General features: G+C 44.0%; 1 protein-coding gene across 5 annotated transcripts in view; it reads right to left on the bottom strand.

Moving 5' to 3' along the window:
* Positions 1-18,811: 18,811 nt before the first annotated feature.
* Positions 18,812-27,767, bottom strand: part of MAST4 (microtubule associated serine/threonine kinase family member 4) — a 755,237-nt gene continuing 746,281 nt past the window's right edge. For 3 of the 5 annotated variants that reach the window (XM_004374531.1, XM_012554988.1, XM_012554987.2), the window contains 2 exons: positions 25,797-25,978; positions 18,813-25,238 (listed from right to left, as the gene is read on the bottom strand). In XM_004374531.1, coding sequence (XP_004374588.1) covers positions 21,322-25,238; positions 25,797-25,978 — 4,099 coding nt within the window. In that variant the 3' untranslated portion in view covers positions 18,813-21,321. Of the gene's footprint in view, positions 25,239-25,796; positions 25,979-27,767 lie in introns of all 5 variants that reach the window. The other 2 variants (XM_023729575.1, XM_012554989.1) reach the window with 2 other exon arrangements.

Here is a 27,767-nt window from a genome sequence, read left to right on the forward strand (position 1 = left end):
ATAACAGCTAATTCCTTCCAAGGCCATGGTTTACTGAGTGCCAGTAAGCAGATGCACTGGCCCAGTCTCCTTCCCCATCACCCTCTGGAAGGAAGTGTTCAAGATCTTACACCTAGTTCCCACATCCTCAGCTATCAGCTCCTGGGCTCAAAAGTGGCCTTCCTTCAAAGCCAAGGCACGTACAGAGATGAATGGGTACCACACCCCTCTATGCCCAGGGTGGCTGGGCCTGGTGAGAGAGGGTGGTCGAGCACAACTCTGCTAATGAAATTAAAGCTAAACAATGAACACGGAGCAGTTGCTTTACTTATCCTGAATGTTGCCATGTGAAAAAACAAGTGTGTGAGAACGGAAGAGCTTTCCTAACGTGATGGAGAGGGCATTGGAGAGGCCGTCAGTTCAGGACACATTTTAAGGGAGATTCTCACCTGGAAATACAAAACAAGTGGGTTACACCTCCTCAGCCACCTCTACTCCTTCTCTGGGCCTAGGATGGTGGAGCATTCTTCTCAGAGTGCACATCCTGAGCTGCTGCTGGGTTGATGCTGGGCTGGAGTCTGCAGTGACCCGGGCTTTTCCTCATTGGGCTTTGGGTGGAAAAGGAACCTAATGTGCACAAATGGGCATAGCTGCCTCTGCCAGTCTTTTCTAAGTCTGTGGAGCAGGGAGTCTTTCCTCCAGCTTCCTAACTACTGCTACAGAAAAGGTTCCTTGATCTAGTGGCCTAAAGGTAGCTGTGGTTGAGCAATCTCAGGCAGCCAACCCTCCCAGGTTAGAAAGCACGTCTTCCACTGACCCCAGCAACCCTCGCTGTCACCTCTTGTGCAGGGATCACTCACCTTTGGGAATTCAGACAGGAATCTAGCAGGACACATATTTATTTTGTTTTGTTGATTTTGTTCATTTGTTTGCAACAAATTAGAAGATCACGCTTTGGAAACTTTTGGAAATATTTCTAATGGTGACCGTTGAAGACGCAAAAACTGTACTCACTGGTCCCTCCCTCATTTCCTTCTTTTCCTCCCTCATATTCTTCATTTTTTGTCTTACTTTTTCTTTTCTCACTGTTTCTTCCCTCTATTCCTTCCTTCCTACCTGGCTGCCTGCCTTCTATCCTTTTCCTTTTATCTGCTTCTTTCCCTCCCTCATTCCTACCTTCATTTCCTGCTCCATGCTATCTTCCCTTTCTTTATCCTTTTAACTAATATTTATTGTGTACTTACTATAAGCCAGGCACTGATCCAATGCGGACAGGGTATGTACAAAGATAAGCAGATACTAACACAGACCATACAAAGAGATAGATATTACTCTTCTTCCTAGTATCTGTATTAGGGTCAAGGGCTGCAGTACATAACTAAGGCAGCTGGAGAAGCCTTGGTCAATAAGAAAACAAAGAAGTTCTAGCACAGGGCGGGTACGTGTTCTGTGCCATGAGGAACCATTGCTGTCTGCCCCATCAACACTCGCTGCAGCCAGCTAGCCCAGCCGTTCACTCTCTCACTACCGCCTCAGTCTGTCCTCTTTTGTTCTATTCTCCACCTCCAGGGTCAATTCTCCTACCACAATCAAAGTGATCTTTCTCTAACATGCATTCACTCCCCACATCCCCACCCTCCCACATGGTTTCCTCTTGCACTTAATATCCAGACTCCTTATCCTGGCCTCAGGAGACACTCTGTGATCCAGCTCTGCTTACTTCTCCCACTTGGAAGGCAGTTCTCCTCTTACTCTACACACTCTGGCCACCCAGCCCTTCCTTCTGTTCCTTGAATATCACAGTAAAAACTGATGAACTTTGATACTCAGTCAGAATTCATTAGCCCTTCAATGAAGGCATGACTGTGGGACATAAAAATAGAGTGAAAACTTGGGAGCCAGCTCCTCTTTACCACTTTACCCCCAAGAAAAGCAGAATAGACATGGGAACAGCAGTGACTCTAAGCTCCTTCCTGCCTGAGAGAGCTCAGGGCCTCAGCACTTGCTGTTTCTTTTGCTGGAAGATGCTACCACCAGTCTCTGAATGGTTCCTTGATATCCCTGACATCTCAGCGCTATTTCCTCCTCTGAGGGGACGTCTTCCCTGACTACTCAATCTAAGCCAACCCCTATGCCACACCCCTCTCACAGGACCCTGGTTTATTGACTTCAAGATGCCTGTCAGTGTTTGGAATTGTCTTGCTCACTTGTGTTCATTTATTGGCTGTCTCTTCCCATCTCCCCCATATACACCGTGGTATCCTGGGACATGGCTGGGGTATAGTAAGGGTTCAGCACACTTTTGTTTAATAACTGCTCCCATTTATCCTAGATTATGATCCCTGAGCCCTTTAAAAACCAAAAAAACCATCGCCATCAAGTCGATTCCGACTCATAGTGACCCTATGAACAGAGTAGAACTGCCCCATAGGGTTTCCAAGGCTGTAATCTTTACAGAAGCCGACTGCCACATCTTCCTCCCACGGACTGGCTGGTGAGTGCAAACTGCCGACCTTTGGGTTGGCAGCTGAGCTCCTGACTACTGCACCACCAGGTCTTTTCCCTGAGCCTTTATTAGTTCCTAGTTCTGTCTGCTTGCCCATCTCCACCTACTCTCAGCCACTATCCCCACCTCCTCTCTTTCCTGGACCTCCCACATACCTGTCGCCTGAAATGTCCGGGGCCCGCTGTTAGGTATTGGGATTCTGTTGGACTGGGTTTGGTTTTGGATTCTCAGCCAAATGATTCCATGTAAAATCCTTTCCTATTCTTTTTTTTAACCTCAGGTGAAATTCACATAACATAAAATTAACCATTTTAAAGCGAACAATTCAGTGGCATTTAGTACATTCACATCCTTCCCCATTCTTTTTCTTATTGCACTCCAGGTGAAGGCCCACAGAACAAATAGCCTCTCACGAAACAGCAGCACACATACCATTCGATGACATCGGCCAACAACCCCACAACACGTCAACCCTCCCCCTTCTCGGCTCTCTCTTTTTGGTGAAAATACACATAGCCAAAGACACACCACTGCATCCTTCCCTGTTCTTAATGATAATTTTATTCATCCAACTTCTCTCATCTTTGAGTGTAGAAGGTCCATACTCTAAGAATCTAGTCTTAGATAACACCAACCCACTGAGTTTCCCGTGAATTCTGTCAGATTTAAGCTCTTTTCTGTCATCAGGATTTACGGTGAGTTGAGAAATATTAATTGCTAATGTATCATCACATAGCCACACTTATGTTATTGTTGTTGTTAGTTACTGTTTAGTTGACTCCAACTCTGGGTGACCTATGTATAACAGAATAGAATGCTGCCCAGTCCCATGCCACCCTCATGATCACCAGCATGCTTGAGTCCATTGTTGCCTTCTAATCTAGGGGGCTTATCTTCCAGCACTATATTGTTCTATGTCACAACAGAATATGTTTTCTGTTGTGATCCATATGGTTTTCATTGGCTAATTTTCAGAAGTAGATCGCCAGACGTTTCTTCCTACTCTGTTTTAGTTTGGAAGTTCCTCTGAAACTTGTCCTGCATGAGTTAGCCTGCTGGTATTTCAAATACCAGTGGCATAGCTTCAAGCGTCATAGCAACACACAAGCCACCTCACAGTACAACAAACCAGCAGATGGGTGGCATCCACACTGCCATCCATAATAGTTAATGTGCAATTTGGAAATGCAAAACCATTCTGTAGAGAATTTCTGATGCAGATTGCATCACACTAAAGACTACAGGTTCTCAGGCCTTAGCAAAGCTGGTTTTTATTGATCAGGCATTGTGCTAGTTATCTAATGCTGCTATAACAGAAATACCATAAGTGGATGGCTTTAACAAAAAGAAATTTATTTTCTCACAGCCAATGAGGCTAGAAGTCCAAAGTCAAGGTGCCAGCAGCAGGGTAAGGCTTTCTTTCTCTGTCAGTGTCTTAGTCATCCAGTGCTGCTCTAACAGGAATACCACAAGTGGATGGCTTTAACAAAGACAAATATATTTCTTCAGAGTAAAGCAGGCTAAAAGTCCAAATTCAGGGCATCAGCTCCAGGGGAATGCTTTCTCTTTCTGTCAGCCTTCTCATCAACGTTCCCCCGGACTAGGAGCTTCTCTACGCAGGGACCCCGGGTCCAAAGGACACGCTTTGCTCTTAGCACTGCTTTCGTGGTGGTATGAGGTCCCCCCTACTCTCTGCTTGCTTCCCTTTCCTTTTATCTCTTGAGAGATAAAAGGTGGCGCAGGCCACACCCCAGAGAAACTCCCTTTACATTGGATCAGGCATGTGACCTGGGTAAAGGTAGTGTTACAATCCCACCCTAATCCTCTTTAACATAAAATTACAGTCACAAAATGGAGGCTAACCACACAATTCTGGGAATCATGGCCCAGCCAAATTGATACACACATTTCTTGGGGGACATAATTCAAACCATGACAGTCAGTTCTCTGGGAAGGTCCTTGTCATCAATCTTCCCTTGGTCTAGGAGCATCTCAGAGCAGGGACCTCAGGTCCAAAGGACATGTTCCACTCTCGGCTCTGATTTCTTGGTGGCATGAGATCCCCCTGTCTCTCTGTTTGCTTCTCTCTTTTATATCTCAAAAGAGATTGAGTCAAGATGCAACCTAATCTTGTAGATTGAGTCCTGCCTCATTAACATAACTGCCTCTAATTGTGCCTCATTAACATCATAGAGGTAGGATTTACGACACAGGAAAATCACATCAGATGACAAAATGGTGGACAATCACACAATACTGGGAATCATGGCCTAACCAAGTTGACATACACTTTTGGGGGACATAATTCAATCCATTACAGGCATGCTCCCCTTTTATGCAATGCAACTTGCTACTCCATAACTTCACACTGATCTGAGGCTTTGTGACAGCTCCTCTGTTTTAAGCAACAGTAAATTCACCCTACAAAGTCAGAGAGGGAGTTTTTGATGGCTGCTGTCAATTTTATTGCTTTATCCTGGTTACTGGGATAGAATCTGTAGACATGGTGTGTTTATTGGTTTTATGTATCACATGTTGTTGCTGCTCTGACAAGCCACTTCTATAAAAATGTGCTATTATTGCATGTTGTAGCTCAGTGAGCTGACCCTGCATTTCAAAGTGTACTGAAGCAAATAGCATTGAAGTCCATAAAAGCTGACTGGCCTCCATCACAGAGGACGCCCTGTGTAAGCTGCAAGTACTACAGTCTGGGAGCAAATTATACCTTTCCCAGCACCAGCAGCCGTCACTGCTAACTGAACACAGCACAGACTCAAACACAGGCATTATCTGTAGGATTTCAAGACAGGAAACTGTCATATCATTCCTACTCCTCCAATTCCCCAATAAACATGTTTGCAATTTTGAAGTTTACTCCCAAAATAAATGGAGTTTTTAAGTTATCATTCTCTAATATTAGTATAGAATGCAAGAGGGTAGATGTCATTGTCTTCTATCTGCCCTGAATGATGGAGAGAAAATTAACTTAATTATAGCAAGAGAAGTTGTGGTTAGCTCTCAGCAAGTTAGGACTGGAGGTCCTGGGTGTTGGGCTAGCATCAATTGCCCTGACACGTTAAGAGTTTTCCTGTCCAACATGGCAGGAGCCAGCCTGAACACTGCCAAGCAATGGGCCAGCCCAGTGTGGCTCCCAAACCTGGAACATCACCAGAATCACCCTGGGAATTCTTGACAGAATGGATTCCTGTGCTCTACCCCTAGATAGTGACATTCTGTTAGACTGGGCTTGGTCCTGGACTTTTGGCCACATGATTTCATGTAAAATACTTTCCTAATCTGAATTTTATCAACTGATAGCAAAAACACGTTAGGCTACATGAGTTGAATGAGCTGAAAAACTGGTCCATATCCCGCAAGAGGAATTTTCCTAACAAAATGACCAAAAAAGGGCTAAAGAGCCCCAAATCCAAGGGTGAAAGATTCTGGTCAGGTAGTTTGTTAGTCCCTTCTACCGTCACTGCCAGGTTAACAGAACTGTGCTCCTAAAGCTACCCTACTCTCACACCTACCTCTCCTACTCCTATTCCCCCCCTCACCCCCCCGCCCCCAGCTATTTACAATGTGAAATCATTTACTTAAAATTGAGGGACTTGAACCAAAGAATGAATCTACAGATTCTTTTTAAAAGCCATTATTGCTCATGAATGATTAAGCAGTGAATTTTATTGAACATCCTCCTTCCCTCCTCCTCATCTTCAGCTAATATTCGCTAAGCACTTGACTGTTCCTGACATGGTGCTAGACCCTGCAAAGGTATGCTGAGGACAGGTGTCCACCAGGAAACCCATCATTGTCCTCTTCCCTTCATGTTGGTTCATGGACTTTCTAAATGGCGTGGGTTTCCCTTTCTCTCTCTCTCCCTTTCATGGGAAGAACCAAAATATCCAAGAACAGATAAATGATTACATAAATTAGGAATGCTCTGGATAAATGGGGAGAACTTCTATGCTCTTGTGTGGGATAACAACATTATAAACATGTCAATTCTACTAGAGAAATACAAGTTAAAATGAGGTATAGTTTTATATCTATTAGACTGGTGAAAAAGAGAAAGCTGGATAATATTCCGTGTGGCTGGCACGTGGGATACAAGGATTGCATGCATTGCTTATGGGGGTGTAGATCGGTGCAGCCATTCTACGACCATCTGGCAATAATTACTCAAGTTAAATATATGACCCGTAAATTCTAGTCTGGGGATATATCACAAGAATGTCCACATGTCCACAGGGACACTCACTGCAGCACTATTTATGGAGGACCAGTTCAAAGCAACTTGAATGTTCATCAGTGAGAGTGGGTAGGTAAAATGTGGAAGATGCACACCACATGATGTAGTTAGAAGCAAGGGATTAGATAGAGGCATAGCAAAGTAAAAAGGAGCCCTGGTGGTGCAGTGGTTAAGCACTCAGCTGCTAACTGAGTGGTCGGAGGTTCAAATCCACTACCTGCTCTGCAGGAAGTTTGACTCTGTCCCATAGTGTGGCTATGAATTGGAATCAACTTGACGGCAACGGGTTTGGTTTTGGTTGGCAGGGATAAATTAAATGAACCTGGCATGGCTGCACCTGAAGTTCTCTCTCTCTCTCTCTCTCTCTCTCACACACACACACACACACACACACACACACACACACACACACGCAGAGAAGAAAAAAAAATATGGCACATTCATATGATGAAATGTCATGTGGCCATTATAAATAATATTGCAGAAGTTTATTTACAGGCATTGAAATGTATTTGTGATTTAATATTAAGCAAAAGAGCAGGTTACCAAAGATCATGCCCGCTATCATTCCATTTTTTTGAAAAATAAAAAATACACATAAATTATAGATGGGTATGGCGACTAGTGGAATTGCAGTGATTTAAACTTTTTTTTTTGCTTATATTTCTGATTTGCCTTTAATGACCATGCAATAGAAAGAAAATGAGGTTTTTTTGTTTTTGCTTTATTTTGTTTTTAAGGGAGACTCTTGTTTGTTTCGTTTTTTAACAAAGACAAAAAATAAAAAGTTCATCATGGTTGTGAGAATTTGACTAGTTGCCCTTCAGTAGACTCCAATTCATGGAAACCCCTTGTATATCAGAGTATTACTGTATTTTCAAAGGCTGATCTTTTTTTTTTTCTGAAAGTAAGTCACCAGGCCTTTCTTCTGAGGTACCACGGGGTAGACTCAAACCTCCAACTTTTCCTTTAGTGGCCCAACCCATTAACTGTTTGCACCACACAGGGACTCCTGTGAGAATTTGTTGTTAGTTGCCATGGAGTCCATTACAACTTATGGCGACTTCATACGTGTGGAGTAGAAATGCTCCACAGGGTTTTCAAAGCTGTGACCTTTCAAAAGCAGATCACCAGGCCTGTCTACCAAGTTGCCTCTCGATAGGTTTGAAGGGCCAACCTTTCTCTGTCAAGTGCTTAGCCATTTGTGCCCCCCAGGGATTCCTGTGAATTTACAGGTACTGAAAAAGGAGGTAGTCATTTTCTAAGGCTTTATACTTTCAAATGCAAATTGCCAGGCCCATGCTGTACAGGTTGCCTTTCTTTTCCCCACTCCTGGTAAACCCTGGTGGCATAGTGCTTAAGAGCTACGGCTGTTAACCAAAAGCTTGACAGTTTGAATCCACCTAAATGCTATTTGAAAACCCCAGGGCAGTTCTACCCTGTCCTATAAGGGTCTCAATGAGAGGGCAAGGGGGTTGGTTTTCTTTTTTCCCGCTCCTTTTTCCCTGGAGCCCTGGCGGTACAGTGGTTAAGCGTTTCGGCTGCTAAACAAAAGGTCAGCAGTTGGAATCCACCAGCAACTCCTTGTAAACCCTATGGAGCAATTCTACTCTGTTGTATATGGTTCTATGAGTCGAAATCGACTGGAGGGCAATGGGTTTTTGGTTTTCTTTTTCCTTGAGAATGGAGGGAGCCATCGTACTTGTTCTAATGATCCCCAGTTGGCAGGACCTGAGGCCCTGGTAGTGCAGTGGTGAAGAGCTCGGCTGCTAACTAAAAAGTCGGGAGTTCGAATCCACCAGCCGCTCATCGGAAACCCTATGGGGCAGTTCTACTCTGTCCTACAGGGTTGCTATGAGTCAGAATTGACTCTGCGGCAACGGGTTTGGTGGGGTTTTTTGTTTTTGTTTTTGTTTTTTTTTGGTTTTTGATGGACCAGTGGGCAGTGGATTTGAGGGTGGGGAGGAGGAGCTAGGGCTCGCAGTACACGGCGCATTGCCCTGCCAAGCCGGTGGGGCTTCCACAGAAATCGCCTCCAGTCCCAAATTGAGTAGATACGACTCCAGCGTAGGAAATTACTTCAGCTCGGCACTGTTTAACACAACTTAAGTCTCCAAAGGGACAGAACTTTCAGGCAAAAGATTTGTATTAAGACGGGTTAGGGTTTCAGGATACCGCGATGCCAGCCTGACATATGAAGACTTTGTAGCTGCAACATGCTTGCTTTGGGCCTTGCAAACATCTTCATCCTTCACCTCCCGGCTGCTGACAGCCATCTCCCAGCAGTGTTAAATGAAAGAGCGGATGAATATTTGTTAGAGGCTTTCAGCTTTACAGTGTTAATAGACTTTTCGTAAAGCTCCGTGGGGCGATAACTAGTAACCATATGCAACAGATACTTATTTTTTCCACATCTGAACAGACTTGAGTGACCTGTCACAAAGTGTACAGAGAATGCTAATCTTGGAAGCAGATTCTCTATCGGCAGTGCTTGCCTGCATTAAGTATTGGCTTGTCAGCCCTACCATCAGCTGAGGCTGTTACAAGATAGTTATCTGGGCTCTAGGAATGCGTGGTTCCAGAAACCAGTGAGATACTGCTGCATGTTTTTCTACTAGGATGGGTGCTGATCAGGCTGGTCCCAGGTCTAGGGTGGCTGAACTGCCCACATGACTTGAACATGGGCCAGCCTGATTGACTATCAATATGCAAAAAGTAATAAAACGGAGGTTCAGCAAAGCTGTGGTCATTTCTAGCTTTTCCAGACATGTGAGATGTGTACAATATTAACCAGAGTAGGAGGTAGAGAGAGGAACAACACAAAGTGATTCCTTGAGGACTAAGTTATAAACATACTGGGAGAAGGGAAATTGAATTTAGAGAAACTGCCTTACCACGGAGTCCCTTAAAGCCTGGCCCATACTGAAGGATGTTCAGTAATGGATGCTCGCAGCTGTTCGTTTCTTCTCATTTTGAGTCATGCCACATCAGCAAATGAAGGTCTCAGAAGCTTTACTCCGTCCACATCATTAAGGTCAACTCTACTTTGAGGGGGCAGCTCTTCACCCATCATATTTTGAGTGTCTTCCAACGTTAGAGGCTCATCTTCTGACACTATATCAGACAATGTTCCGCTGCTATTCATAAGGTTTTCACTGGCCAGTTTTTTAGACGTAGATCGCTAGGTACTTCTTCTCAGTCTATCTTAGTCTGGAAGCTCCACTGAAACCTGTCCACCATGTGTGATCCTTCTGGTATTTGAAATACCGGTGGCATAGCTTCCAGCATCACAGCAACAGGCAAGCTCCCACAGTACAACAAACTGACAGAAGAGTGGTGGAAGAAGACCTCTTTAAAGTGTTAATTTAAAGAGCAAAGATGTCACTTTGAGGACTAAGGTGCATCTGACCCAAGCCATGGTATTTTCAATCTCCTCATATGCATATGAAAGCTGGACAATGAATAAGGAAGACAGAAGAAGAATTGATGCCTTTGAATTATGGTGTTAGTGAAGAATAATTGAATATACCATGGACTGCCAGAAGAACGAACAAATTTGTCTTGTACAGGCAGAAGTACAGCCAGAATACTCTTTAGAAGGGAGGATGATGAGACTTCGTCTCGTGTACTTTGGATATGTTCGAGAGGGACCAGTCCCTGGAGAAGGACATCATGCTTAGTAAAGTAGAGAGTCAGCAAAAGAGAGGAAGACCCTCAATGAGATGGACTGACACAGCGGCTGCAACAATGGGCTCAAACATAGCAACAATTTTGAGAATGGCGCAGGACCAGGCAGTGTTTCATTCTGTTATACATAGGGTTGCTATGAGTTGGAACCTAACAATATTGAAGGAAGCAAATATCCCTAGTTAATATAGCTACATTTTTTCATGTTACATTTGTATTATGAACTGGAAATGCTAGATAGGAAATTGCCTACTGATTAATTGGAACTAATTGGTGGTGGTGTTGGCAATGCATCCTTTGATTTCTTGATGGCTGCTTCCATGGGTGCGGATTGTGGATCTTAGTAAAATGAAATCCTTTACAAGTTCAGTATTTTCTCTGTTTATCATGATGTTGCTTATTGGTTCAATCGTGAGGATTTTTGTTTTCTTTATGTTGAGGAATAATCCATACCGAAGGCTGTAGTCTTTGATCTTCATCAGTAAGTGCTTCAAGTCCTCTTCACTTTCAGCTAGCAAGGTTGTGTCATCTGCATATTGCAGGTTGTTAATGAGTCTTCTTCCAATCCTGATGCTGCCATCTGAATATAGTCAAGCTTCTCGGATTATTTACTCAGCATACAGATTGAATAAATATAGTGAAAGGGTGCAAACTCTTACACCTTTCTTGACTTTAAACCATGCAGTATCCCCTTGTTCTGTTCAAATGACTGCCACTTGATCTATGTACAGGCTCCTCATGAGCACAATTAAGTGTTCTGGAATTCCTATTCTTTGTAATGTTGTCCATAATTTGTTATGATCCACACAGTGGAATGCCTTTGAATACTTAATAAAACACAGGTAAATATCTTCCTGGTATTCTCTGCTTTCTGCCAAGCTCCATCCGACATCAACAATGATATTCCTTGTTCCATGTCCTCTTCTGAATCTGGTTTGAATTTCTGGCGGTTCACTGTCGATGTACTGCTGCAACCACTTTTGAAGGCTCTTCAGCTGAATTTTACTTGTATGTGGTATTAATGATATTGTTGAATAATTTCTGCATTCCGTTGGATCACCTTTCTTTGGAATGAGTACAAATATGGATCTCTTCCAGTCAGTTGGCCAGGTAGCTGTCTTCCAAATTTTTCAGTATACACAAATGAGCTCCTCCAGGGCTGCATCCATTTGTTGAAAGATCTCAACTGGTATTCCGTCAATTCCTGAAGCCTTGTTTTTAGCCAATGCCTTCAGTGCAGCTTGGACTTCTCCCGTCAGTACCATTGGTTCTTGATCATATGCTACCTCTTGAAATGGGTGAATGTTGACCAATTCTTTTTGGTACAGTGACTCTGTGTATTCCTTCCATCTTCTTTTGATGCTTCCTGCATCGTTTATTATTTTCCCCCATAGAGTCCTTCAATATTGCAACTCAAGCCTTGAATTTTTTTTGTCTGGTTCTTTCAGCTCGAGAAATGCCGAGCATGTTGTTCCCTTTTGGTTTTCTAACTCTAGATCTTTGCACATTTCATTATACTTAACTTTGTCTTCTCCAGCTGCCCTTTGAAGTCTTCTGTTCAGCTCTTTTACTTCATCATTTCTTCCTTTCGCTTTAGCTACTCTACATTCAAGAGCAAATTTCAGCATTTCTTCTGACATCCATTTTGGTCTTTTATTTCTTTCCTGTCTTTTTAATGACCTCTTGCTTTCTTCACATACGATGTTCCTCATGTCATTCGACAACTCATCTGGTCTTCGGTCGTTGGTGTTCAATGCGTCAAATCTTCTCTTGAGACGGTGTCTAAATTCAGGTGGGATATATTCAAGGTTGTACTTTGGCTCTTGTAGACTTGTTCTAATTTTCTTCTGCTTCAACTTGAACTTGCATATGAGCAATTGATGGCCTGTTCTGCAGTCGACCTCTGGCCTTGTTCTGACTGAGAATACCGAACTTTTGTTGTACTGCAGTGGCTTGTGGGTTGCTGTCATACTGGAAGCTGTGTCACCCTTATTTCAAATACCAGTAGGGTCACCCATGGTGGACAGGTGTCAGCAGAGCTTCCAGACAAAGGTAGATTTGGAAGAAGGACCTGGCAGTCTACTTATGAAAAAACTGGCCAGTGAAAACCTTATGAAGAGCAGTGGAACACTGTCTGATAATAGTGCTGGAAGATGAGCCCCTCAGGTTGGAAGGCACTCAAAATATGACTGAGGTAGTGCTGCCTCCTCAAAGTAGAGTTGACCTTAACGATGTGGATGGAGTAAAACTTTTGGGACCTTCATTTGGTGATGTGGCAGGACTGAAAATAAGAAGAAATGGCTGCAAACATCCACTAATAATAGGAACATGGAATGTATGAAGTATGAATCTAGGAAAATTGGAAATCATCAAAAATGTATTGGAATGCATAAATATCGATATCCTAGGCATCAGTGAGCTAAAATGAACTGGTCTTGGCCATTCTGAATCAGACAATCATACGGTTTACTATGCTGGGAATGACAAATTTAAGAGGAATGGTGTCGCATTCATTATCGAAAAGAACATTTCAAGATCTATCCTGAAGTACAACGCTGTCAGTGATAGGATAATATCCATACACCTACAAGGAAGACCAATTAATACAACTATCATTCAGATTTATGCACCAACCACTAAGGCCAAAGATGAAGAAATTGAAGATTTTTACCAACTTCTGTAGTCTGAAATTTATCAAACATGCAATTAACATGCTTTGATAATTATTGGTGATTGGAATGTGAAAGTTAGAAAGGAAGAAGAAGGATTGATAATTGGAAAACATGGCCTTGGTGATAGAAAGAATGCCAGAGATCACATGATAGAATTTTGCAAGAACTAATAACGGAGCCCTGTTGTGGAGAGTGAGTCCTGGTGGCACAGTGGTTATGTCTTCAGCTGCTAACCAAAAGGTTGGCGGTTTGAACCACTCTGAGGGAGAAAGATGTAACAGTCTGTTTCTATAAAGTTACAGCTTTGGAAACTTTAATTGGGCAATTCTACTCTGCCCTTTAGGGTCGCCATGGGTCAGAATTGACCCAACGGCCGTGGGTTTGGTTTTTATCATGGAGAATTAGTTTCCTTGGCTCATGGTTTCCCACCAATCACCAAATTGTAATATAGCACCACATGATTTTCTGCATGTAAAGAGGAAATGAGATGGCTTATTCATTGAGGGGTCTGTATCCAAATTCAATTACATGACATCTGATAATATCTAGAAACGTCAAGAGTTTTAGTACCAGAAATATCAGGATTCTAATCCAAGCTCTCTTTACCGGGTGTATGTAAGCAAGTTACATAGCCTGTCTAGGCCTTGGATTACTCATCTGTAAAATGGGGATACTACCACCACTACCTGGTTTGAGATTTGTCTTCAGGCTCAAATGAGATGGTGAGTGAAAAGCATCTTTCCCCAGTGCTAAGCATATTTATAGCAGGTACCTAATGTTTCCGTCCATCCTTCCTGATGGTTTCAACGGTTTTTAAGTATGAGTTTTCTATAACTAAGGACTTAGAGTTGATAAAACATTAATCATCATAGTAGACTTTAGTTATAGACAAATTTGGAGACAGATGATTAATTAATGTTCTCTTATACCAGTATTTCCCATGCATCCCTGAAAACAATCATCTGCCCTTTCCACCCACTTAATACAAACTCAATTTCCCAGGCCCCTCCCTAGAGATTTTTGAGTCAAGGATCTGGGATGGGACCTGGAAATCATTATTTTTAACAAATACCCTAAGTAAAACTTTCAGAAAATATGGGAAATAGTGATACAGTGATTCTCCAACTTTAATGTGCAAACAAGTCCCCTGGGGATTGTCATGGATTGAATTGTGTCCCCTGCAAAATATCTTTCAACTTGGCTAGGCCATGATTCCCAGTATTGTGTGATTGTCTACCATTTTGTCATCTGGTGTGATTTTCCTATGTGTTGTATAAATCCTACCTCTATGTTAATGAGATGGGATTAGAGGCAGTTATGTTGCTGAGGCAGGACTCAATCTACAAGATTAGGTTGTATCTTAAGCCAATCTCTTTTGAGATATAAAAGAAAGAAGCCAGCAGAGAGACAGGGGGACCTCATACTACCAAAAAACAAGAGCCAGGAGAATAGTGCATCCTTTGGACCTGGGGCACCTGTGCTGATAAGCTCCTCTACTGGTGAAGATTGATGACAAGGACCTTCCCCCAGAGCCGAGAGAGAGAGAAAAAGCCTTTCCCTGGAGCTGGCACCCTGAATTCAAACTTCTAGTCTCCTAGACTGTGGGAGAATAAATTTTCTTTTTGTTAAAGCCATCCACTTAGATAACTAAGACAGGGATCTTGTGAAAATACAGATTCTTATTCCATACACCTGGGGTGGGGCAAGGAATTTTGAATTTCTAACAAGTTCCCAGGCAATGTCTGATGCTGCTGGTGTGAGAAGTCCACTTAGAGTAGCAAGGGTCTTTAGAATACGGCACCAGCAGTTACATAAGGAATTTCTTTAAGCTCTTTTTGAGAGGTTTCACTTTGAGATAGGGGAGTAAGTTAATAAACAACAAAGTATCAAGCTCTAGGTAGAGAATTTTTTCTATATTTTGGTTTTCAACCTTGGCCACACATTGGAATCAGCTGAGGGGGGTTTGTTTTTGTTTTAAGTACCAATGCCTGGGCCCCATCTTGAGAGATTCTAATTCCCTGGTGGAGCCAGGCAGGGCATTAGTGTGGGCTCCAGCCAGGCAGTACTTGACTCACTTAAGGTTTATTAAAAAAAAAAACAAAACAAAAACAGTTGCCATAGAATCAACTGACTCATAGCGAGCCCATGTGTGTCAGAGTAGAACTGTGCTCCAAACGAGCCAGTTCCGACTCATAGCAACCCTATAGGACAAAGTAGAACTGCCCCATCCACTTTCCAAGGAGCAGCTGGTAGATATGAACTGCCTACCTTTTGGTTAGCAGCCGTAGCTGGACATGGCACTTAACCACTGTGCCACCAGAGCTCCATAAGGTTTCCAGTGGCTGATATTTTAGAAGTAGATCTCTTGGCCTTTCTTTCCAGGTGCCTCTGGGTAGACTCAAACCTCCAACCTTTTGATGTTAACCGTTTATGCAGGATCTTGTTAGATTCTCAGAATCTTTAGCCCTACCCTAGACCTTCTTACAAATTCGAATCTGCAAGATCGTCACGTGACTCACGTGTATGTTAGAATTTGAGATGTGTTCGAAGTCATCAGACAAACCTCTTTTCCTCTTGTAAGTGCTTGGCTGGTGAGGATCCAATTTGACGGCCCCCTGTGAGTGAGTTAGCATTGATTTCTTTTGAAGATGTGATTTCTCCTTATTTTCACTCCAACCTCACAGTTTATGAATTCTCTGGTCGTAATGGTTATCTTAAGGAGCCCTGGTGGCATAATGGTTAAGTGCTCAGTTAAGCACTGGGCTGCTAATGGAAAGTCAGCAGTTTGAACCTTCTAGCCACTCTGCAGGAGAAAGACGTGGCAGTCTGCTTCCATAAAGATTACATCCTTGGAAACCCTAGGGGCAGTTCTACTCTGCCCTTTAATGTTGCTATGAGCCAGAATCAACTCAATGGCAAACAACAACATTGGTTATCTTGCCTCATCCACCCCTATTCCAAAATTGTAATTCCTGTAGACTGCACACCACTGTACTTACATTCAGGTATAGAGAGTCATTAAAAATAACAACTTGGGCTTAAAAGGAAAGCAAATGTATCCCTCACAGTTTGTTAGGGAAATGTTATCCCCCCCAAACACATACGTAGCTACATTTATATTAAAAATGTCCCAAATAAGATTACATAGCACTGTGCAGGTGCTAAAAATATTGTACAAGAAGTTATGCCTCAGAGTGGTCAGATTCACAGGAGCATGTCTGTCTAGAGCCATCAGGCCCTTTAATAACCTCGCTACTTTTACCTAGTCTACAGCAAGGTAAATACTTTTAACTAGTTTTCATTAAAAAAAAAAAAAAGTTTATCTTATGCATTTTCTCTAAATTGTTTGCTTATTTAACAGCTATTGCTGTGACTGTGACTGTTACTGGCTCTGTGATATGTGTGTTTAATATCGTTTGTGTGTGTGTATGTGTATGTGTGTTTTATGGTGAAGGCTGACTTACTCTTCTGCATAGTGTGATATCAAGTACCATTAAAATAATCATTTCTATAATTACTTTTTCAAAATGTGAATCTGAGCAGAGTGGTTTCCTCGAAGCAGGGAATACTATATTATGCAAGCAATGAAGATCATCATGTCATGATTCTGTCCTCTTGCATCTTGTAACCTACAGAGCAGTAGATGATGAGAGTGTAGGAGGAGGCAGGTCTATAGTCTAATGGTAGAGGTTAAACGTGCAGGCCTCTGGAGTCAGATTGCTTGAATTCAAGTCCCAGCCCTGCCAATCACTAGGGTAACTCACTTGACCTTTTTTCTGAGTCTTGGTTTCCTAATCTATAAAATGAGGCAACATCACACAGTTCAAAGGGCATGGAGGTTAAATGAGATAATGCAAAGTATCTAGTGTGGTGCTTGACTCATGCTAAACGGGCCACAAATGGTAGCCACCAATATTTCTTTCCTTCTCAATTCAGTTCAGCAAATATTTATTGACAATCCCTAGGAGCTGGGTCCTAGAAATAAAAACAAACAAGACAAAGACCCAGGGAACTTGGAGTCTAGTAAAGAAGATACACATATGGCAACAGATAATTCCAAAATAATGCGGTAAGTCCATGGGGGAGATGCACAGGGAGGCAAAGAAGATGGGCTCACTGGCCAGCTGAGGCCCTCACCACAGCTTCCTCCTGATGCCTGAGTCCAACATGAAGGGTGAGCTGGAGTTACCCAGGGTGAGATGGAAAGAGCAAGTTTAAGGAACTGGGCTTTATCCTAAAGAATATGGGAGCTATTTAAAGGTTTAAAGCAAGAGCAGTAACATTATGATTTGCAGTTGAGAAACATCTCTCTGGGTAGGTACATTGTGAAGAAAGGACGGGAGGAGGTAAAGAGCAGAGGAAAGGAGACCAGTTAGGAGGCTGTTGAAGTAATCTGAGAGAATATGAGAGACTAAACTAAGGCTGTTGGTGGCAGAATAGTGAGGGAGGATGGATCGCATAGATGAGTATTTCATGAGATTGGTGGGACTTGGTGATTATTTAGATGTGATGGGAGACAGAAAGTTTAGGTAGAAGCCTAGATCTGGCTTGGATGGAATATACGGAATAGAGGGTGCTTTGAGAGAAAGGGAAACCCTGGTGGTGTAGTGGTTAAGAGCTATGGCTGCTAACCAAAAAAAAAAAAGGGTGGCAGTTTGAAGCCACCAGGCGCTCCTTGGAAACCTTATGGGGCAGTTCTGCTCTGTCCTATAGGGTCGCTATGAGTTGGAATTGACTTGACGGCAATGGGTTTGTTTTTTTTTTTTTCAGTTTGAGAGGAAGGGGTACAGAAGATAATTAGTTCATTTTTGGACATTTTGAATTTGAGATGCCTGAGGAGTAGCCAAGGAGAAACGCTCTTGAGTGAATGGAACATCCAAGGAGAAATGCCCAGGGACCAAGAACGAACTCTGGGAAGCACCGGTATGTAAGGACACAAGTATTCAGAGGAAGAAGAGAAACCATCCAAAGAGACAGAAAAGAATAGGTAAAAGAAGGTTGAAGAGAACTAGAAGAGAGGAGTGTGGTGTCAAGGAAGACTGACATTCCTGTCTATTCAAGGAGAAGATGGCCTACTGATGTGATGTCCTGAAAAGTGGGCTTTGGATTCAGCCTTGTTTGTTACTGGTGACCTTTGAGCAGTGTTGATGGTGTGGTGGGCTGAAGCCACATGAAAGTGGGGTGAGGAATGATGTGAAGAGTTGAAAATACAAAGTGTAGACTATTCTTTTGGGAAGTCAGCTGAGAAGGAAAAGAGGGGAAAGGCAAGGTCAAGAAAAAGGTTTTCAGAAAGGAAAGAGACCGGAGGGGAGGAAAGGGGTGGCGGGGGGTGGGGGGAACAATGGTAATTGATGGAACAAGATCTTGGGAGAATCAGAGGAGGTAGTATCACACAGAAAGAATACCTCTTTTACTGGGATTATGGGGAAGATGGTGAACATGGTGTGGAAGTTGGTAAGTTCTGTGGGCAAGGAAGGTTAATTAAAAACAAACACAAAAAAAGAAAGGACTTAACAGAGGACTTAATCTTGAAGAATGGACTATGTTTGTGTAAGTAGGGACTATGTTTGTGTAAGTAAAAAAATTAGCAAACCAGTCCATGAAGCAAAAGGCAATTTGCAAAAATCCACACTTTCCATAATAGGATGTTATATTCAGTAACATTTGGGAGGTGGTATGTATATGTGCATATGGGAAAAAAGCTTATTAGTCATTATCTTTTCATGCTAAATTTTTATTTCAATGTTATGCAACTGCATAAGTATAAATATTTGTTCAATATACAACAATTATGACATCCATAGGGAGTTTCTTAGAGAAAATAAGACTGCAAACACTTTATTGCACAGATCCTAACAAACTTTTAAGCTGGTAAATCTATAGCTGGGAGTACTACCAAGGAGCACACCTTACAATCACACAGAGACTGACCAAATAGAACACAGTTAGGAGAATTTCTACCAGCTGACTGGAGAGGTTTACAACAACAAACAGGTATTACATGAATGCAACCTTAAGTACTCTTTACTCATCCAAAATGCAAAAAACATTTGGCAAAAATGATAATACACTATACAAAATATACATAAAAATATCATTTGTAAACAAGCAGCTAGTTGTGCTTTAAAGGAAACTCGACAGTTAAAAAGCAAAGGCTGTAAACCATGAACTTCCTCCCCAATAGACCTGTTTGTCTTGATGTCTGACTGCAGAAGGACTGGGTTACGACAACTGCCAAACACAGATATGCATTATAAATGCTGAGACCACTTTTGAAAGTCATCTAAGTTCTTGTAAAATATTTGTTTCTTCTATAATTTCAAAAAAGTAGTGATGGGAGATGGCTCAAACCACATGGGAAAATATATTTAGGTGCAAGGAGGAAACTTTTTTTCTTTTTTCTTGCCATTGCCAACTCCTTTTACAATGAAGGACAACCAAAACAGTCGATTAAATTACGTCATTGTTTTAGGAGCAGAGTTTACAGCCTTGCTAGTTGATTTACAATCCACAGGGCCATAAGATGATGCTCAGATGAACAATTTTATAGCCTGAAGATACTAAGACATCCCTGAAGGAGACGGGGGCCAGATCAGTTATTTATTAGGATTTTTCTCTTACACAAAAGCAAACAAAGCAACAAATTCTCCTATCGGCTCCAAGCATCTTATAAATACTTATCTGTGTGCATCTTCACCTAGTGCCTCAGTACTTACGTCAGCAAGTGCCGTCTTACAAAACAAAACAAGCCACCAGAAAAACTGCAACGAAAAACAAAAACCCCTCAGCACTAAAATGATTTGACAAATTCTACATATTTCACGGTATACAAAATTTAAATAAGGCTTAGCAAAAGTAAAAAGGACAGTCACATTCAAGCACCAAATAGCTCCAACAAGTCTGTGTGTTACAAAAATGCTGCTCTTTATTAATACAGTATTATTTTGCATACAAATAAAGAGATCATGTTATGAAATGTATGGAGCTACTCGATGCATCAGAAATGAATGTGAAACCCAGAACCTGCTAAAAACAGCAAGCTTCATCTACAACATAAGGCCCCAGCTATGTATTAAAATGTATCTGATGTCCTGATTATTTCTTTATACAGTGTGCTATGATGCCAAAATCCACCCCCCTTCTTTTCCTCAAAAAGGCAAATTTAAAACCTCTCCCAACGCCTGATGCTTATTACTTGACCCTAAGTACTAGCCGATTTGTGTGCGGTCAGTAATTTTCCTTTGTATTCAAGAGCAGGGCTGGTGCAGGACAACTACAAAACGTGTGCTTCTTGGACTAGTGACTCACAGCATAAAGGCCTGAGTGTAAGAGTTTGAAAAGAAGGGAAAGAAAAAGAACAGAAATGAAGTTGATGTGTGTTTATAGTTCCTGCTCCACCTAGGGTGGAGACTCAACATACACAGACAAGGACAACTGGCCTTTCAGACAGTTGGACCCAGGATCAAATGCCCATTAGGATGACTGTGACATGCAAATGGTTAGCTCCATTTGTTCTGGCCATTCCTAATGGAGGAAGATTCTAAATGCAGTGATTAAGAGTAGTTCTTGCTTTTGATCTGGAAATATAGGTAGCCAGATACAGTACTATCAAAATCTCTGGTTAAAAATACACATAAAAACTCACAATCTACTATATTTAGGGCTTTCTTTCATCTTTAACTCTACTTAGAATGTTTTAACTTATAAAAATGTCACCTTGAAATATTCTATTAAACCACAGACCAAAACATGTGCACGGATGTGCATATGTATGAAGATGGGTGCATATATATTTATACATACACCCAGTTTTAACCATTTTGCTTCATTACTACATTATGATAACTACGCAAAAATCTTATTTAAAAAAAAACCAACAAAGCTGTAGTAAACGATGCAATCAGCAGCAAGGTATAGACTCTACATTCAAAACCAAACACATTGCTATATATTTACAGAGAAAATCTTTTTTCCTCAACAATCTCAACTGGAAAGGTATTTTTGTCTTTTGTACAAACACTATATGGTAACAGTTTTACCGGTTAAAATTGGGAAGGCATTTGGAAGAAGGTCCCCTCTTTCTGTCTTTCCCTCTCCCCTTCCTTACTGAGGCTCCCCCCTCTGCCTGGCAGAAACCCCACACAGTGCTGGTTAAGAAAGGTAGTCAAGACACAGTTACACATTCAGGCTGAGTCTCCACAGTCCTGCCCCCAGGTCCAGCCCCATTACGAGGCCTTTTTGTGAGGGCTGCTCCGCAAACTCTCTTTCCCCCGTCTCTGCCTCACCACAAAGTCCTTCTCAGCAGAAAGGGTGAGGGGGCGGTCAGTGTTTGAAGCTGGGGCTGGCTTGGCCACTTCCCTGCCCACATTCTGTTTCCTGGTTGTAGAAGGCTGGGCCGGGGCAGGCTCTTTCCCTTTGGTTTCTCCTACAGTGGCAGTCACTGAGAGGGCCCTGTCCTGGTGGCCAACTCCCCCACCCAGGTTGGGGTCGGGGTGGTTCAACTCTAGAGTGATAGTGGAGCTCCAAAAGGATGGCAAAGAGTCGCTCTTTGTCATTTGGGTTCTGCCATCCCCCCCTGACAGGGACTTCCTATGGTCGCTGATGCTGGGGACTGTGGGCTCAGCCATGCACCCATTGGCCTTGGCAGAAGAGGTGTCGCTGCTGGTTGCAGAGGCCTCCCGGCCTCCTGGTCTGGTTTCTGGAAAGCTGGAGGAGTAGCTCAGAGACTTCTCCGGGAGGGCAGCGGATCGGAAAGAACTCTGCCCAGTGGCGGAGGGCGACCGTTTCATGCCACCAGGCTTGCCTGCCTCTGTCAAGGACTTCTGGGGCCCAAGCACTTTCCCCTTGGCCTCTGGGAAACCCTTCCCCACTACTGCAGCTGGCCTCTCTGCACCTTTCAGCCTGGCCTCACTGTGAGCAAGGGAAAGGCTGGCCTCTAGCTTCCCACTCTCTGCTGGAACATAAAGTGCATCTGTACATTTTTTCCCTTCAGACACTCTGTCTGTGGTGATGGCCTGCTGACTTGGACTCTTGTCTGTCTGTCTGCACAGAGCAGGGCAATCTTTCACAGTGGATGGTTTGGGGTGCTTTGGAGACAGGGTTTGCTTTTCACTGACAGTGGGAAGTTTCTGGTCGACTGACTCACCAAAACCTGGGTATCCTTGCCTTGGCAAATGCATGGGCTTCTCCAGCACCTCTGGGGGATGACCACCACTGGTGGGTTTTGGCTTAGGGTCTAGAAGGCCCCCTTCGGTTTGCAGTGGGAGGGAAGGCCCACTTTCTCCCTGGCGGATCGCATCGCTGGCTTTGTTCTGGGAACCTGGGATGGCAGGGAACATATCCAACACCCCCTTACCGCTGCTCTTGCCCTCTTTGCTCGAGCTGCTGAGGGGCTGCTGGACAGGCTCCTTGCCCTTCGCAGCTCCGATGCTTGCTTTTTGGGAGGAGAGGGGCCTGTCTGGGTGCTTAGACTTTGGTGGGCATGGGTCAGGGCCAGGCCTGGGCTTCTGGCTGCTGCTTTCATTGTACACAGCAGCAGGCTTGGGAGGGTCCTGGAGACCCGGGCTGGATTCTGCAGCACTGGGCTTGATCCTTGGCTCTTTGCCTGAAGAATGGCTTGGTAGACTGCAGTACTGCTGAGTGGCCAGGCCAGGGAGTTCTTTGGTGGTCAGTGGGGGCTGAGGGCTACTGCTGAGGTGTTTCTGTAGAGGCTGGTCTTTCCTGTCAGATTCCTTGGGACTGTCTTTCTGCAAAAATGGGAAACTGGAGAGCTTCTCACTCTTCCCACTCACAATTCCTGGTGGCTGCAAAGACCACCCGGGTAGAGGGGCTTCAGGCTTGGGTTCCATGCCACTTCTGACCTTCCTCAACTCCCTTTCACAGGGAATTCCAGCAGAGCGCAAAGAAGAGTCCTCTCTGGCCAGTGGTCTCGTCTCACCTGGGCCTTCCTTGTGGTTTGTTTTCCCACAAGGCCCCCAAGCTTTCTCCATGGTCTGGGCTTGTGTGTAGAAGTCTGGGTGGGTCTTTCCTGCAGAGGGTAGATTTTTGGAGTTGTCACTACTTTTAGCAGTTTCTGCAGGGTACTGCTCTGTGGATAGGTCTTGGCGGGCACCAGCCTTCGTGGCAGACCGCTCACTTCTGGCTGTGGAAGGGCCCCTTTCAGATGATTCTTTCAGGCTGGGCTTCTCCCTGGAGGGGGTCCCTTCAGAGTACAGGAGGCTGTGGGGCATAGCTGGGTCTGGACTCCCAGCGGCACTGTGGAGGTTCTGCCCTGGGAAGGGGAGGAGCTTGGCATCAGGGGTATGGTCTTGGTGTCTGGTGGCACTGCTCTCTCTCTGCTGAGGATCATCTTCCATGACTGTCAACAGGCCCCTGGTGGTGGGATGGGAGATTTTCCTGTCCCGCTTTAGCTCTGGGTCAGGCTGCGGAGCTGCTGGGGAGTTCTGGAGGCCCCGGCTGGGTGGCTGGAACCGTGGCTCGAGCAGGTAGGACTTATGCATCTTCAAGCTGGCAGAGGAAGGTTCCCTCTGACTGGTAGTTTCGCCCTTCGCGGGGCTGCCAGGAAGAGCCATTGGTGTGGATGGCCTCATGTCACTGCCCCGGCCGGGACTCTGTTCAGGATCTGGGGAAGACAGTTCTGTCTTGGAGGCCTGAGGTCCAGACAGGAGAGCAATGTCCAAAGTGCCCTCAATGGGCTTCAGGCAGGAAACAGACCTACCTTCCAGCTTATACTCGGAGGGGCTCTTCCTGACAGGGGACTCAGGAGCAACCAAGCTTGGCTTTTCGGCCACACTGTCCATCCGGCCAGTTAAGGCCTTGAGAGGAACAAAGGCGGCAGTGCTGATCTGAGCTGTGTGGGCACTGCTGATAAATGCTCGGCCCTCAGTGGCTGGTGGGGCCTCTTGAGGCCCAGCCACGGGCCGGACTGCATTTCCTGGCAGGCAATCATGGGTGCTCGGTGCCATCTTGGGCTTCAGCACGGGGCAGAGGCTGTCATCTTTGTCTTCAAGTGACATTTTCTTTCGGAGGTAATCGATATTGGCAAGCTTGCTGTCTAATTTCTCACAGCGGAGACATTCCTTGGCCTGGGTGGCCTTCTCTGTGTTTTCACCCTTCTTGGGGGCCGCCCTATCAGCAAAGTGGGAGAGACCATCTTGGAGGGTGCCGGGAGGGGAAACACGCTTGAAGTCCCCTGCGCCCTGGCTGTGCTCCCCAGGAACAGGGCTGTAGCCAGATGCTGTGGTGTCCAAGGCCGTGTTCTCGCTGGCCCGTGCGCTGGCCTTCTTGTGAAGAGCATCTTTTAGCAGGCTGCCTGTGGACTGGGCCTCTTGCAGGCTGGCTTTGTTTTCAAAGTGATTTGATCTTTCTAATGCCTTTGGGAAGATTTTCCTCTCTCTCTCCTCTAGTCTAAAGGAAGTGAGGTTTTCCAAATCACTACTGGCTCCGTGGGATTTCTGATGGGACTCTTGCTTCTCGGGGAAGCCATCTGGTTTCTTCACCACCACCTTGGCCTTCAGCTTCTCTCGGTTCAAATCGTCCACAGACTCCTGCCTCCCCAGCTTCCTGGAGACGGGCCGTTTCAGGCAGCCTTGCTCCACGGGCCTGGCGCGGCTGAGGGACGGAGCATCACACACGTTCTCTTCCAGGCTCTGCAAGGTGGCTTCCCGCTGCGACTGCTCCCGCTGTACCTCCTCCTGGGTCACCTCCAGGCTGTGCTTGCGGGAACACAGGTGTTTCTTGTCACTGCCGTAGGAGGGTGAGAGCTTCTCCTCCGACTGCACGCGTTTGAGCAGTGGGGACCTCGGGGGCTCTGCACTCTTGGGCCTCACTATGTGTCTGACAATGGTGGGAGGGGAGTGCATTTTGCTGGGGAAGGCTTGAGCGATCTTGGAATTGCCAAGCGAGTGTCCCAACAGAGGCGAGGGTGACCGCTGCGGGGAAGTGGGCTGGGGAGTTGGAGAGGGTGTCCGGGCCAGGGGGGAAAGCGGGATGCTGCCAGCTGATTTACGCCGTCCGGACCGGTACCTCTGCCCGCTGAGTTTTGGGGCCAGGCCATGGAGAGTGCTGGGCCGGATGTGCCCTGATCCTGCTGGAGAGTTGGGGGCACTAGAACTTGGGGAGCTGCTCTGGGAGGAGTTAGTACCTGTGGGAGAAAAACAGAACACCTTGAGTATCCACAGTCATCTCCCCTTTTCTTTCCACGCTTCTAGCCCAGACTGTTTTAGGGAGGGTCAGGACAGGTCAGCAAATTGTCTCAGCATCTAACTCTAATGAAAGAAATGCTTTTCAGATAAAGCTCCCGCCACTGAGGTTTAATCCGATATTTCTTGTCTTAGTTATTTTATTGCGGTGAAAATATACACAACAAAATATTCCCAATTCAACAATCTCTACATGTATAATTCAAAGACATTAATTACAGTCTTCATGTTGTGTAACCATTCTCACTATTGTTTTGCAAATTATTCCACCACCATTAACATAAACGCAATGCTTCCTAAGCAAAAACTCCCCCTTTCCTGTCTTATTTTAATGGCCAGAATAGCCACTGCTTATGACCTCCCTATAAATCCTGTTCTACATTGTTTACATCCTCAGCCTTCTTTCCTTCAGCTGGAATTAGTTTCACATCTTCAGGACCTCAGATGATGCTGTTCACCTCCTCTCTCTACCTGCTGTCGAGCCCAGGAGTCTCACTCACCAGATGGGAAGTCAGGGGTAGAGCGATAGCTTGGTGTGGGAGATCGGGGAGACAAGCTGTGGGTGGGGGAACCCGGGAGGCTCTCTCCCGATGAGAGGGATCGGTTCAAGCAGGAGAAACTTCGGCTGGTATGGAGTAAAGGAGAAGGCTGCTTGGCTAGTTTTTTGAAAAGAGATCTCCTCCTAGAGTGAAAATAGAAGGAAATTGATCAGAAGACAAGCCAGATGAATTCCATCCCAATTCCACTTTCAGAACTACTCCTGCTACCCCACAATACCAGTGTATTCAATTCAACAAGTCTGTGTCAGAGATGTTGATATGATGGCAGCCCCAGTAATTTTAAAGAATAGGATACCACTTTTATATTCAAAGACGATTTTTATGACTTATAAAGAAATATTCTTTGATTGTATAAAATGGAGACTCTCTTCTCTTAATTCCAACCCTTTTAAGAAGAGGTGGGGGAAAAATATATACATTAAGTGTATATTCAATTACTTACTAGGTTTGTGAGGAGGATTTTCTTTGCCTGAAACTTCTGAGTACCTGCCTGCTAATACATTGATGCAGTTTAATTATGAGATCATACAAAGTAAATCTCTGGAAGAAAACCCATTATCTTGGATATAGAATTCTTTAATGGTGATACACTGGGCAGAGGCTTTATCTGCTAAGGGTTGTATGCTGTGCTTATCCCATCGTGGGCTCCTGAATATTCCTAACTACAATGTAGACTGTATACTTCGATAGAAAACCTAAGAAAGGAGAAGCTAAAGCTTGTATCAGCAGTGCAGCAGATACTCTGCAGCAGCTGTAGAAGCAAATGTGCATTCAGTGCTCAATGAGCACATGGGAGAGCAAAAAGCTCAGCTGCGGACGGCTTGTAAGTGGATGCGGTGCACAGAGTTCTTTCACCGTCACAGAAGCCCAGCTCACCTCCGCTAAGCCTGAACAGAAAGTTTCAACACTGCTACCTTTGAAACAGTTTATTCTATATGACTTAAAGCACACAATCAAAATATAAAACACAACATAAAAGAAGGATCCCAGGACTTGTGTGTGTGTGCGTGTGTGCGTGTGTGTGTGACTGCAAAGAAATAAATGTACTTGGGCTAAAAAGTCAAATATTTCTATGAGCTTCTAATGAAAAACAGCAACTCCCCTGCTCAGCTTCTTTCCCACTCCCCAGAGAAACCACTTTCCACCCTTTTAGCTGTTTCTTCTCCTACCTGTCTTGATATTGCTAAATAGTGTGCTAGACTGGTATTTTTTTAATTTTTCAGTTTTAGAAATTATGTTGATTGCCTACAAAAACAGATGAGGATTAAATTCTCTTATACAATCCCCTTCCTTCTTCTGACCAAATATATCTCCCATTTTCTACTTCTCTCAAGATGTTTAAACAAAACTTTTTGGTTAGAAAAAAGCTGGTGTTTATTTTATATTATAAAAATTGTTTACAGCTGGGCCATGTAAAGCATAATTATATTCCCTTTCTTATACATTTTGTTTTTCCTGGAGTTAATACATCATCTCCTTTTCATTTGCCTGTTATTCTACATTTCTAGCAATAAAAATCCTCTTAATATGGTCAGATGCATCAGATTCAAGTGGATAAAGGAAGGAATGTTTTGTTATTTTATGGGGAGTTGCCTTACAAGAAATATTCCTACCAGAAATACATATACAAATCTTGCTAGCGTCTATCTATACAGAGCACAACAAGATACTCATCATTACTTCCCAGACTGCGAACATATACAAGTTAGTTAGATTTTCAGTCAGTAAAATAAAGCCGTTTTACTTGTGGGCTTATTTGGAAGCTTTAAAGCAATAGTTATTTTAGAATACATGGCATTTAAAATAAAGCAACTGTATGCACACCTATGTTCATGGCAGCATTGTTCACAATAGCAAAATGATGGAAACAACCTAGATGCCCATCAACAGATGAATGGATAAACAAACTAT

This window comes from Trichechus manatus, unplaced genomic scaffold (assembly GCF_000243295.1).
Source record: "Trichechus manatus latirostris isolate Lorelei unplaced genomic scaffold, TriManLat1.0 scaffold00029, whole genome shotgun sequence".
Taxonomy (NCBI): domain Eukaryota; kingdom Metazoa; phylum Chordata; class Mammalia; order Sirenia; family Trichechidae; genus Trichechus; species Trichechus manatus.